At 46.5% G+C, this 13,347-nt stretch overlaps 1 protein-coding gene across 2 annotated transcripts in view; it reads left to right on the top strand.

The window, feature by feature from the left end:
• The window catches only part of MCF2 (MCF.2 cell line derived transforming sequence), a 62,553-nt gene that overhangs the window by 26,194 nt on the left and 23,012 nt on the right, over nt 1-13,347 (top strand). For both annotated transcript variants that reach the window (XM_055818174.1, XM_055818175.1), the window contains 8 exons: nt 764-880; nt 2,655-2,804; nt 6,497-6,621; nt 7,097-7,211; nt 7,572-7,691; nt 8,863-9,054; nt 10,497-10,688; nt 10,839-11,010. In XM_055818174.1, the coding sequence (XP_055674149.1) occupies nt 764-880; nt 2,655-2,804; nt 6,497-6,621; nt 7,097-7,211; nt 7,572-7,691; nt 8,863-9,054; nt 10,497-10,688; nt 10,839-11,010 (1,183 nt within the window). The remainder of the gene's footprint in view (nt 1-763; nt 881-2,654; nt 2,805-6,496; nt 6,622-7,096; nt 7,212-7,571; nt 7,692-8,862; nt 9,055-10,496; nt 10,689-10,838; nt 11,011-13,347) is intronic.

The following is a 13,347-nucleotide window of genomic DNA, read 5'->3' as shown; positions in this document are numbered from 1 at the left end:
ATATCTAGTGAAGCTTTTGCTATGAATTCCACCCATAATTGACATTTTCATCTGAGTGTAAACTCCTTACCAGCATCATGTTGGTATTTGTTTCTAAAATATCAGCTGAAATGGTTTTATATTCTCAAGTCAAAGTTTCCAAGATTTCTAAAGTCACCTTGATTATGGTACAGAATGAGAGTAATTAAGGGAAGAAAAGTACATTTATGGAATCTAAGGTTGATGCAATTACAAATAGACAAAACAAGCCAACGTTTTCCTTTAGGAAATAATATGATTTTCCACGAACTTCACATTTTTCACTCTAAAATGATTACCTTTTGCAGAATTTTGAAAACTCATTACTTATCCCAAGGGCAAATCAAGACACACAAAACCTCATGAGTATGTATTTATGTGGAATTGGCCAAGGCTTCATAACTTATTAAAATGTTTATATTTTTTCCAGATTACTGGTCATCCCTTGCAAAAACCTGCATTACTTTTGCTTCCAGCTCTGTTCTGCAGTCAGATACTGCAGCATCTCACTGTGCTTTGCATTTAAGGAAGAAAGCATCTGGGAGATCAGGGCTGGCTTACAGAAATGGTCAAATACATCAAATAAAAGCCCTGTTAAGCCATAAGCATAAGAAGAAGGCCATGCTGTAGAACATTATTTAGAGAAAACCCAGTTTTTAGATCCAGAAGGATTTGTAGGCTTGATCCACGTCTGCCTTGGGTAGAAGCGACGATCAACCGACTAACGGTGCTGCCTTGTTCGCAGGTTGTTATGCTGAGCTCGGTTAGCGACCTGCTGACATACATTGATGAACAACAATTAACCCCGGAGTTTGGAGGCACCCTGGAGTACTGCCACAGCGAGTGGGTCATCTTCAGGACTGTACGTACTGGGGCTGAGCACTGGGCTCTTGGGTGTTTGGGATCGATTGAGGAAGGTTTACGTAAGGCAGTGAGCAATGGGTAGCTGGAAGTTACCCCTGAAGCCAACCACGTTTCTGTGATCAGATTTGCAAAGGAGTCAAGTGGCATTAGGCACTTGATGGGTTAGAAGGGAACTGGATGATTAACTCCCTCAGGCTCCTTTTGAAATTGCTCCCAAAAGATCTGTCGTCTTAAGTCTTTTTTAAAATTCTTTTAATGGTAGATACAAGTTAGACTCTTTTTTTTTTTTTTTTTTTTCCATAATGGTTACTTCATGTGTGAATTACAAATTTGTTCGGGAACCATGGCAATCAGAGTGCCTTCTGCATACTGACCAAATGCAGAGACTTTAGAATTTTATTTTTTCCTTTTGCAAGACTTTTCCTTTAGTATTGCCAGGAATCAGGAATTTCACTCCCTGACCTTGTGCCTTGCTGTGTGTTTCTATGCTTCCTGTACACTCTTAGTTTTCACTGGGACTTTGTCTCCCAGATTAATGGCAGGCTGGATTCTCAGTTACCTTCCCAACAAATCAAAGCACTATTGAAAAATGTACCTGACATCCTAGTGCCCCTTGTCCTGCAACATCATCCACACCCGCAGATGTGGCGCTCAGTATAAAGTCAAAGCACAACACGTTGCAGCTGGAGTAACTCAAGCTATTGCTGGTGCTATTAACTTTGTGACAGTTTACACTGATGCACTCCCAAATTAATGAACTGTTTAAATTTTTGGCTCTTAGTTTTGTTCTTTTGCATGACATGTTAAAGTGGTAATGGCATAGCTCTCACACTTGGAGATAAAAATGACAGAAAATGTGAATCTAAGAAAAGGATAGTTTCTAGACCGTAGCTGCATACAGTAGCTAAGTGTCCATATGAAAAACCTCTCTCAAAATTCCCTTGTAGTGTGCTCATAAAAGTTTCCTGAAATTGCCATGGAAAATACACGTTCTTTGAAGAAAATATAAATATAATCAGCTAAATTTGAATTTCTTACCCTGTTCTCAAAAGCAGAGGTGGAGCTGTGAGTGGGGTGGGAGAGCCCCACCTCATCCCCTGGTGTGAGAGCTGCCTGGTGTCCAGAGCTCCTGCTGGCTGGCTGGGATGTGCTGGGGAGGTACCACAGCACTCATCTCCATCCCACTGTCTCCAGTTTGTCTCTGGCATGCTGCTTAGTTCCCTTCCTTGTTGTCTTGGTGAAGATGCGGATGAGGTGGCCTGGTGCCAGGCTGCCTTGAAACCTGCCATTCAGGCTGGCAAAGCTGGAAACATCCCTTGCCAAGAAGCCAAATACATCTCCAAAGCCCTACTGCCTGGAGGTGGTTCCCAGTGTGAGTTAACCAGAGGAGAAGAATAATAGAAGAGGAATTACAGGAATATGTGAGATGGATCCTATGGTGGCTTCTGCTGTAAGCCTCCAGTATGTGGTAGGAAAAGTCTCGGAGTGCACAAGAACAGGCAGCAGAAAACAAAGCGTGAGGTGGCTCTGCCTCGTATGGTCCTGTTGTGGATTCAGTCCACACTAAAAGCCACCTCGCCACGTGTGGGTGGCCACCAGCTAATGCACCGCAGCACACATCGGCTCCGTCGGCAGCGGACATCCCACCCGCCTCTCTCAGAGCAAGCGGTTGGGCTCCCCTGCAGGTCTCAGCCTCGGCTCTTTGTGCGCTCTTAATGAGCTGTAGGAATGTCCTGGATCCCAAGCTGATTGCAATTATCATCTCCCACCAGGCGATAGAGAGTTTTGCACTAACCGTGAAGGAAATTGCACAGATGTTACAGTCCTTTGGCACGGAGCTGGCAGAGACCGAGCTACCGGACGACATGTATTCAATTGAGCGCATCCTGGCCCTGCGCACGGAAAAGTACTACCAGCTCAAGGTATGTTTCAGCAGCAGCTCCACGGCCTGTTTCCAACCCCTGTTTACACAGCAAGATGGGATTTCTGGGGTTTGACTGCCTGTTTGTTTGGTGCCCGCTCCTCCTTCCCTCCTGTGCATGTTGTCAGACAAAAAACACAGCACGGCTATATCTATGTTATACCCTAATGTTTGCCATCCGCTCCAGCAAATTACCCTGCCAGCATCCAGCAAACTGTCTCAGCTGCCGCCTCCTTGCTGGCTGCAGACGTTGGTGTCCACAGTGTGTTCCCCCCGTGGGCTTTGCCCGTCTGGCTGGCTGGAGGGTGGGTGGGTGGGTGGCTTTGCCATCCCTGCGTTTGTGTCTCCAGCAGGAGTCCCTTCAGCCTGTCATGTTGGGTCTGATGAGTGGTGGGAGGGAGCCCTCCCGTTGAGTCACGAGGTTCAGAGAGGATCCCCTCGCTGTCTGAACTCCTTCTCAGAGAGGAGTCCCGGCATGGCTAGATCCAGTCCTAGTCTCGGACCTGGTCAGCACTTTTAAATCTAAGGGACTGTATGGACAGCCACCCATCAGCGTCACCGTTTGGCTGTCAGAGCCCAGCTAAGGACTTTCACTGAAACAGATTTGCAAAATTAAAAAAAAAAAAAAAGATTATTCATTAAGGCGACAGGTATAACAAGTTTGGAATTGCTGTTGATAAATATACTTACTGCAAAAATTGAGCTCAAGTCAAGAGTACAGCGCTTTTGTTAGTAATATTGTCCTGGGTAACGTCTGATGTATCCGGAGGCACAAATCTGGCCACGGAGGTGTCCCTGCTTGGGGAGGAGAAAGACACATTGACCCGTCCTCTGAAAAAAAATATTTTAAAATGCCAGATTTTATGCTCATGGTGTGGCGGGACTAAGTCAATTACTGTGGCCGACTGGCCCTTAACAAGTTGTCGCTTGGGCTCTGTGGTTCAGCGTGGAGCGGGGAGGGCTTGGCATGGGTACGGGTTTGTGGTTACAGATGTGTGGGGGTCGTCCTGGCCTTCACCGAAGCAACACCAGGCTGCGAGGCCCCTGCCTCACCCCGGGCGTCGCTCGGTTTGCTTGTTAGACCACATCTGTTACCTGTTCTGTGGGACAGCCAGTCCAACTCTCGACTCAGCTGTGAGCCGAATGCAGCCCGTTGTTGTTAGGTCAGGATGGGGGGGGGGAAGCACGCTGCCGCCGCGCCCCCCACGGCTGGGGGGAGCTGCCTGCAAAGATCATCGGCAGGTCTGCAGGGATGGTTTGTCCCCAGGTCCCTCCGCCTGATGCAGCTTCCCCGGGGGAACTTAAGGGAACTGTGCTGGAGAGCATCCAAGGTGCAGGATTTGTATGAGCGCATGGTACAGAGGACTTACAATGTGATCCCTGTCTTCATGTGAGGCTGCATGTTTCACCTTAAACAACTTCTTTTTCTTTAAGATTTTAAGATTTTCCCAGCTGATTGTGATTATGATTAATGTTATGGTAGGAATTATTATTATAGGAATAGGAATATATTAGAGGCGTTCCTATTATTAGAAGAATCAGTGCAGCCGGCTGTTGTCTTTGCTGCTCCTGCATCTTTCTGGGGACAGCACAAGCCTGTCCCCAAACCCTCACTTCAGGAACAATTCCTGTGTTAACAGCCGTGCTGTGTGGCTGAAGAATGAGCTCCTTTGCTTTATTGACCGGATTCGCTTACATAAGTCCAAGAAGCGTAACTATCATTTATTACCATTTGCCGTTCACGTGACAGTGAGTTCCCAGAAGGCTGCCTGTAAGAAATATGCAAAATGACATCCAAAGTGTGCTATGTGTAGGCATAAATGTGCGTGCTTATGTATAGAAAGCATCATTATAGATACTGCCAATAGTCTTTTTCTTCCTTGAAAGTGAAGAGAGCTCTAGTATAAAGCAGCAGCTACATACACTACAATATGACTTACTGACTTAAACCTCATGCTTAGGACTGTGGCCAGAGTGTAGGGGGAAAATAGAAGCTATACAACGTAGCCCTGAATATAAACCAGCCTGTAATACACACTTTCTTCTGTGGAGAAATAAAACATGTTGTGTTTTCATTTGCATATAAAGCACAGCAGCCTCAGTGCTAGGCATCTGTTGCTTTCAGTACCTCATCTATTAATTTCAAATATCAAAAGCGCTCGTTGGCTTTTGACTGAAATGAAGTCCATTGCCTTTATCTTTTGTTCCTTCTAAGACCATGAAAGATGAAAGCCGATGAGAAACTGTGCACAGATTGTGGTGACAGCGAGACATGGGATGCTTGTCTCTCTCATGACAACCCCAAGCTTGGTACAGCTGATTCCTGAATTCAAATAATGAATTGATCAGAATAATTTATGTAGCTGTGATACTGAACGGAAGCTAGTTGCAAACACAATGAAAAAAAGGACAGAAATTAATTAAACAGAGTAACTAAGAAATTAACCTTTTTGATATACTGAATGGGGAAGAAATCAAGTTAACACCTGTTTGACAGCCACGCTACTTTGCTGTATGTATAATGAAAAGCTTTGAATCAAGAGGGGAACGCTGGGCTCTGGAGGGTGAGATGTAAGAGGATGAAGTACCAGCCACCTGTGGTCTAAAGCGTGCTGCGTGATTCCTGTTCCCTTTCAAGTCTCCTGGACGTGGTAATGTCAAAAGGAGATGGGGTTTTTGCCTTGTGGTCATCTTCCATGACGTTTTAGTGATAGGGTTGCAAACCTGCAGCATACACTGCATATGGAGGAGGTGAAGCTCCTGTGGCCGTATCCTTCGGCTCCCGGGCTCCTGCCCTGAAGATGCTGTTATGTTTAGGTTGCTGTGAGCTATCTGGGGCAGGCAGATGCTTAAGCAAGTCTGTGCTTTCTGAATCTTCTCCCTAAAGCGGTTTTGCTATTGTTTCTCTTGCAGTAGGAGTCTGGCCACCTCCTAGGACGGGGTCTTAACGACTCCAGGGGTTGGCTCTCTCATGGAGCCATGCATAGGTCTCTCCTTCAGAGCTTCTTCCAAATCGGTTAATCAGCCACATCTGTTTTCTCCTTCCTTCTCACCTCTGTGTTTGGTCTCTTTTTTTCCTTGAAAATAATTGACCAAATGCACCTGTCTGCTTCGGGGCTGAGCCCAGCACAGCACAAAGCACCTCAGCTGATGCTAATGAACACACCAAGGGTTTAAATTTTCCCTAAGTGGAGATAACACTAAAGCACTGACTTGCCTCTCTATGTAGAGGCTGTAGTAAGTGGTGCTGCGTGGTCTCAGTCCCAGCTTTGTCCCGCTATGGGATGCTCTTCCTACAACCTCCTGTGATGACCTTGATGGAGAAGCACAGCCTTCAAGCTGCAGGAATGCCTGCTTGAAGACATGAGCTTGTGGATAGATGCCTAATACAAACCCACCTGCTCACCAGGAGGCCTGTGGTGGTGCTGTCTTCCTGCCCTTGAATCATTTTATGGCCTGATGTTTTCCTGTGTGCCCGTTTCCACCCAGCCTGGCAGGAGTCCGTAGCTCAGCCTTCTCCAGCTCCAGGGGTGAGCCCCGTGGAAAGGGGCTAAAACATCTGCTGGGAGCCCTTTGGTCCAAGGGATGCTGGTGCTTTGTTTTGCACAGGGAAACGAAATGGGAGAAACATGAAATGACTTATCCTTACCTCAAAAGAAGTATCCTGAATCAGAAATGTTTTGCATTACGCAGGAAGATATTACAGCAGTCACAAAAGAGGGAAACTTGCTTCTGAGCAGTTTTGAAGAGCCTGACCCTGGGGAATGCAGTCAGGACCAGCACCACGAGAGGCCTGGGGACTGGGAGACTGTCCACCGGTGAGTGCACCGTGTTCCTAATTTGCCTGATTTTTGAGTGAAAATACTCAAGTTATTTAAGCGTAGATGTGTTGTTTAGGCCACCTATCAAACAGAGACAAAGATACTGGAATTTTGCTCCAGAGCCATCACATTGCTGGGTGACTTCTGTCAAACGACTTTGACCTGCTGTGATTTTTTCCCCCCCCGCTGCTTCGATGAGGCTGTGGAGCAGATGCAGGGTGCTCCCATGCCAGGCTCCCAGGTATTGTTCAGATAAATGGAGGTAGCAACAACTGCGTCACGCAGGCGCTGTCACCTCTAGTGATTATTTCATTAAAATTCTCTCTGAAATCTTCACAAGTCATACATTGACTCCATTGACTTCTGAGAGCTTGAGTGCAGAAGACCTGAAGAGCTGAATGTAGGGCTTGTCCATCTCTGCTTGTCCTCTAGATGCAAACTGTTCCAATCCTGTCCTTTTTCTCTGCTCAAGGTTACTTGGCCAGCTGCATGAGATGGAGACTGCTTTTGATGGCTTCTGGGAGAAACATCAGTTAAAAATGGAGCAATATTTACAGCTGTGGAAGTTTGAGCAAAGTTTTCAAGAGGTATGATCAGATGCACTTCCGTTGGCAGAAGGAAGAGTTGGAGATGGAAAGGAGGGGAGAGGAGATAAGTTTTTAGTGGATTTTATTATGAGAGCATTTGATTTATGCTGCAGTTCTTGACTCTGGCAGGGCTAGCTAGCTGGGGGAGACCACTCTGCTTCCTTACTCCGAGCTAATTTAGGTGTTGCTTCCGTGCCGTTGCATAGGTTTTGCTGTTGGAAGCATCTCTGAACATAGATATTAGTCCTTGGACGCTAGTTTTATTATTGGATTAGCTGAAGTGCGATTAATTCTGGTCTGAGAATGATTTTCTGCCTGTGCTTTGTATCCTTTTGCAGCAGTCTTCTTCTTTGTGTCTAGGTCAAGAATGCCATTGAATTTTTAAAGGGTCAGCAAGCGGAGCTGCCCGACACTGGCGACAGTGTCCCCCAAGTAAAACAGAGGCTCAAGGACCTGGGTCATTTCGATGGTATGGCTCAGGTGAGATACTCTTTCACGGAAAGAAGCACAAGTGAAACACAAGAGGTACATTCTCTATTTGTGGTAGGAAGCGTTTTCTGAAATTACCTGGTTCTGGATTAATTCGTTGGTAAGTGGCTCCATGAAAGGATTGATTTCATGTCTCTCCTCTGCACAGCAACGCTGTGATCACTTCGAAAGCCAGGAACAGGGTTTTTACTTATCATAGTTAAAATAAATCGCTGAGCCACCGTGAAAATCCAGAACAGATAAATGTCTGAACATAGGGGAGGCGTGGGATTTAATGAGATAGAAGAATTATTTATATGTTAAGTGCTTTAGCAGTGTTAATAGGCAGACTTGTTGCGAGGCACATGGAGAGGCAAAAAAGTTGTTATCTTGATGTGCCTGTGAATTGAACATAACATATGCATGAAGACGAAGAGATGTAGGGGAAAGAAGAGTGAAGAGAGGTGATTCACAGGAGCCCGACTGAAGATGGGACTTCTGTAAAAGGGTGCGCTTGGCAAGCGGGACAGGGTCAGCGGAGAAGTCCTGAGGGATCTGGACACAACCCTCAGAGGGTTCTTTGAAAATTGGAGTCCTAGGGGAAAGGCCTGAGGCTTTTTGGTCCTTTGGAAGAAATGTTTGTGGGGGGAGGGAGGAGGAATGCAAGGCCAGGCAGAGAGGGTGCAACAGGGAAGCAGTCCCAGCAGAAAGCCAGCCCTGGAGAAGATGTTACACTGGCCAAGACGTGCAGATGAGATAGCTTGGTCTTTGCATCAAGCTTTGCTGCAAAGTGCCTGTTTTTTTTTCGCCACAAACCTTCACTGCCCAAGTTCCCTTTCATGCTTAGGAGCGTAGTGTGCCTAAATCGGGTATCAGCTGCGTTTGTTTTTCCAGTCTAGTTCCTGGAGACAGCAGCAGCACATTGCCAACAGCCATTCACGGCATTGCTAGTTTGGTGAAATACAGTTTACTTCATCCTCTTTTTGGATAGCAAAAGGTTTTTTTTTCCCAGACGATGGGTGCTATTTTATCCTGCGTAAGCCACCCATCTGCCTACTCCTAATGGCAGTCATCGCCATGTGTACCTGAAATCTGGTAAGACGTGAAAATGCATGTTGTCACATGTAGATATTTTGGCATTATTTCAGTAAGTGTCCAATCCATTCTCTTCCTTTCACTGAAGGATCTGATAGGGAAGGCTCAGGTGGTGATACTACACGGACACCAGCTAGCAGCAAACCATCACTATGCACTCAACTTAATCTGCCAGCAATGCAACGAGCTGCGGCACCATTCTGATGTCTTGTCTGACGAGATCAAAAGGAAGCAGTTGCGACTGCAGAAGACCTTGGATCTTCATACCCGCCTTCAGCAGGTACAGTTCAGAGATGCAGTGACCTGAGAAGTAGACCCTTTGCTTCCCCATGGGGTTAGCCTCTCCACATCTTAGCTGGAAGTGTGCGAAATGTGCAGCTTTGCTTCAGCAGGTCATGGTAGGGAAGTGTTCACCAGCGGCTGGAGGAGTGATTCACCCCTTGGTTAGCTGGTTAAGTTAGCAAAGCGTTCTCTACTGGTGCTGTGAATAGTCAGCAGAAAGAGGTGGGCATCTCCAGAGGGCAGTTCAGAATGCCCAAGTTCAGCTGCTGCTGTTGGTCATGCTTTCATGTTGCATCCACATTTTAATTGAGTTTTGAGGTTTTCATACCCAGTGCAAAAGAGGTAATGCTTGCAGATAAACGCCAGCCCTTTTTCCTTAGCAATTTATTAAGAATGAACATAGCTGACTGTAAAATACGGTGACAGATTGGTAGATAGGCACAGCTGCTGTGTGCTAGCATGGAAGTGGAGTCGTGTGGCTCCAATGCTCTTTGATATCTTAATCAGAGTCAGATATTCATTTAGGGAAATTCACGCTAATTAGGCCAGAAGGCACACTGCTGTAACATGCTTGAGGCCATTAAGAGAAGCAGCGAAGTTTGACCCTGTTCCATTTCACTGTTTGGGGGGACTTGGGAGCTTGTTCTTTCTCTCTGTGTCTGCAATGTTGCACTAATCTGTGGGGGCACATGGTCCCTCAGCAGCCCCTCAGCTGCAGGGCAGTGTCCTCTCTCAGGCCTCCCACGTTCCTGGCCGGTGCGGTGGTGTAGCCCATGGGCTGTGCTGCCGCACACCGTGGTCCTGCTCTCCACCACCCCGCTTTCCGCTCGCAGCACTGGAGGTCCTCTGTCGTTCTTGGCTGCAGCATCTTCTTACGCCTGTGCACACCACAGCGTGTGAGTGCCAGCCAAACCCCAGCCTGGCGTTCACCTGTTACCTGTGCATGTTAAATGCTGACCTTTCAACTGCAATTTAAAATCCTTATTTTTTTCGGAACAGGAATGCAGTTACTGTGGTCATTCCTTGTGATTCAGGTCTGCTCAGAGGCAGGCATTTATTTCAAGAAACCTGCGTGTCTCACTGTAAACTCTGTACTGCCCCCTTCAGCTTTCTAAATTGGATAAATAAAGATCTGCTTATCATTTGGTTCAACTATGCACTGAATAGTGCTTCGGTGTCAGTTTTACCGTTGGTTTTAGCCAGGTACAAGTGGGAGCGCAACTTGGCTGGGTATGTTGAGGACTGCAGTCGCCCTCCAGAAAAAATGTGGCCTTTCTACTTTCTAATCAAAATGCAATAGCTGCTGAGGTCTTTAGGAGTACTAATTAGCTCCAAGTTGAAAATACAGATCCAGTAAAAGGTATTCCTCATGGGAACCTTGATTTCATAGGGGTGCTGCTGACAGTCTTGCTCCCTGTGTTTGCCCTGTGCTGTTACCAGGCTCTGCAGTGCTGTGACGAAGGTGCCTACCTGCTCGCCAACCAGCAGATGGATAAGTGCCAGTCTAAAGAAGGCGCTCAGAAAGCTCTCCAGGACATAGAAAGATTTCTTGAAAGCTCTTCAGCCTACTTAAACTATGATCCCCAAGCCCTACGCTATGATTTTGAGTCAGTCTTAACACCTGACCTGAAGGTAAGCAGCCCTTCCAGTTCCTTGCTGCACAGGTGAAGGGCAGGGTCGGACTGTGTTGCAGTGTCATCACCCTTGTAGTCCTCTGGTTTGGGTCAAAGTGGAAAATTATGGTGGTTATTTGATCACAGGAGTCCTTTTCACTCTCTACAGTGCCAGATACAGTCAGTGCAGGTCAAGCTTGAAAACGTTCGAAGCATGTTTGAGAATCGGCAATCTTGCTTCAAGAAGCTGTTGGATAAACACGTGCGACCTGTCCAGTTAGTAGCCCCTCGGCCAGAAAATCCACCGAGATCAAAATCGCCATTGTTCTCTCCTAAACATGGTAAAATCTTTTAAGTTTATGCTATTTTCAGATGATAATTTTCCTTTGAGGCAGGATGAGTAAGACTAAGGGCAGCTTTGAGAAACCAGCTAAAGCTTGCTGGCTGGTACAGAGTTGTTGTATAATGCTAAATGTATATGAGATGATTTATTACCTTTCCAATTTTTGTGTCTAGCTTCTCAAACCTGTGTGAAGAATGGGGCTGGTTGCTTGGTATTTGTTTTCACTTCCTACTCAATGAAAAAAGAGAGCCGTAAAAAGCACATGCTTCCAGTTCTGCTTTACTAGCATCCTACTGGGCTGAAACCTGGTAAATTAGTGCTACAGGGAAAAAGGGCAATGTTTTTAAATTTATTAGCATACCTATTGTCTGCGACTGTCTTGAGCTGGAGCTGGCATCAAGTCGGACTGATGTTTGCAAAGGAGCTTGGAGAAATGAGGGGCTCATCTTATGAACAGAAATGAGGTGGATGCTTAACTCCCTTTGATTCCTTGAGGATGTCTTCCTTAAATCCTGCTGGACAATAATTACTGTCCATAAAGGTACAAATTCTGGTTGAACTGAGGTCACTGAATGTTCTGCCCTGATTTTGGTAATGGGATGTGGCTCAATATTAGCTTTAAATGATAACATTAAAACTTTCATCCTTGGCAGTCCTGTATGTATCAGACTTAAAAAGTATTCCAAGGTAACATCCTTGTATTTTAAACCAGGGACATGCTAAGTTGTGTGGGAATATTAAATTCAGTGATCTGACTGCATAAAGCAATTAAACATCTGTGTTTTAGTACAAAATCTTTATCGTGAATTGATGAATATTGGTAATGGTGAATTGCAGCAGGTGTCATACAGCAGCAGCAGTGTAAATAGTCAGGCTAGTGGAGGGAGGGGAATGAAGCTAGATGCAGTGAGGGGAATTAAGCTACTCAAGATGCAGGCCAGTGCAGCCAGTAAATCCCAGATTTCCTCTTTCCAGGCTGCTGCCACCTTCACTACACCACACTGCTCTGTGAACCCCTTTCCTCGATCAGGAGAAAAACTCTGAATCTGCAAAGTAGAGCATTGCCCATTTTGCCTAATGTAACTTTTCCAGCTTCCTAGAAACAGGAAAGTGTTAAGGAGGATTTATTGACTGGAAGAGTAGGGGTGAATGGGTGGCCACCTCCGTGGGATGTCGTGAGACCATCATCAATTGCTGGACTTATTTCATGCCTTTGTGGGGTGCACGTTTTTCCAGCAAAGGCACTCGGTCGCCTGCCAAGCGCAGGTATCCTCCATTAATCCTCTCCTTGAAAGAGATGATCAAGTGTGTTGAAATGAGCGGAGCCAGCAAGCAGGGAAAGACAAAAGGCTCCTCTTTGGATAGATCACGCCAAGAGAGCTTTTTAATAAGGCCTGTGTTTGATACAAAACATCAAAATGCTGCAGGCCTGCTGGCGTGACGTGCAGTGTCAAAGACGCATGCTGGGCTCCGCCGGGAGTGCTTTGAGACGGATGGGTTTTATGGTGTGGATTGAAACCAAGCCACCCCTGAGCACATTACTTTTGTCCTCTCTTTCTTTCTTTTGTTTTCCTCCCCCTTCCTCTTCTGTCTGAGGACAGACGCTTCCTCTTTCATCTTTGCCCTGGGTTTGAAGCCCGTCTGATAAATGCGGTTCTAATTTTGAAACCACTTTTTGGGGAGAAAAAAAAGAGTAAACCTGTCCTGTCTTGAGCTGTAAAGCGTAGCGAGATGCACAGCAGCGGCGCGGCGCGAGCCCGCGTGCTGGAGCAAAGCCACCCTTGCAGCAGAACCACAGCCGGTGACCACCCCCCGCTGAACTCCGGTCCGTGTGCTCCCCAGGGGACCACTGGCGAGTCCTCCCTTCTTCTGGGTCCTCCTGTCCGTGACGGGGTGCACCCCACATGTGCCTTTGATGTGCTCTGCAGCATCCAGAGCGCTCTCCTTGATTGCTTGGTGCATGTGCAGGTGGAGGCGTGGGCCCCTGCCGGTGGTAGCTCTCTGGCAGCAGCCCCAGGTGAAGGTGGGCTGCCGGCTCTCTGCATATCCCTCTGCATCCATTTTTCTCGCTACATCTTCTGCTTCACAAAGGTGGCTCTTTGGTGTCAGCACTGCTCAAACCTCAAACCTAGGCACAGCTGCTCTTGCATTCATGTGTGCTGTGATACCTTTTTTGACCCAATGGAAAGATAGCCTATTAGTCCAGGTTATTTTTAAATTATTTTTTTAAACATCGCCAGCCTCTTTCTTCTATTTGTGAATAAGGTGGATATTACATATCAGAATGTGTTAATTTTTGGTCCATCTAAGAATTTGGTGTAGCTGCTGTGGCTGC

The sequence above is a fragment of the Falco peregrinus genome, chromosome 13, assembly GCF_023634155.1.
Source record: "Falco peregrinus isolate bFalPer1 chromosome 13, bFalPer1.pri, whole genome shotgun sequence".
Lineage (NCBI taxonomy): Eukaryota > Metazoa > Chordata > Aves > Falconiformes > Falconidae > Falco > Falco peregrinus.
The sequence above is the reverse complement of the archived record's forward strand: the minus strand, read 5'-3'. Positions and strand labels throughout refer to the sequence as shown.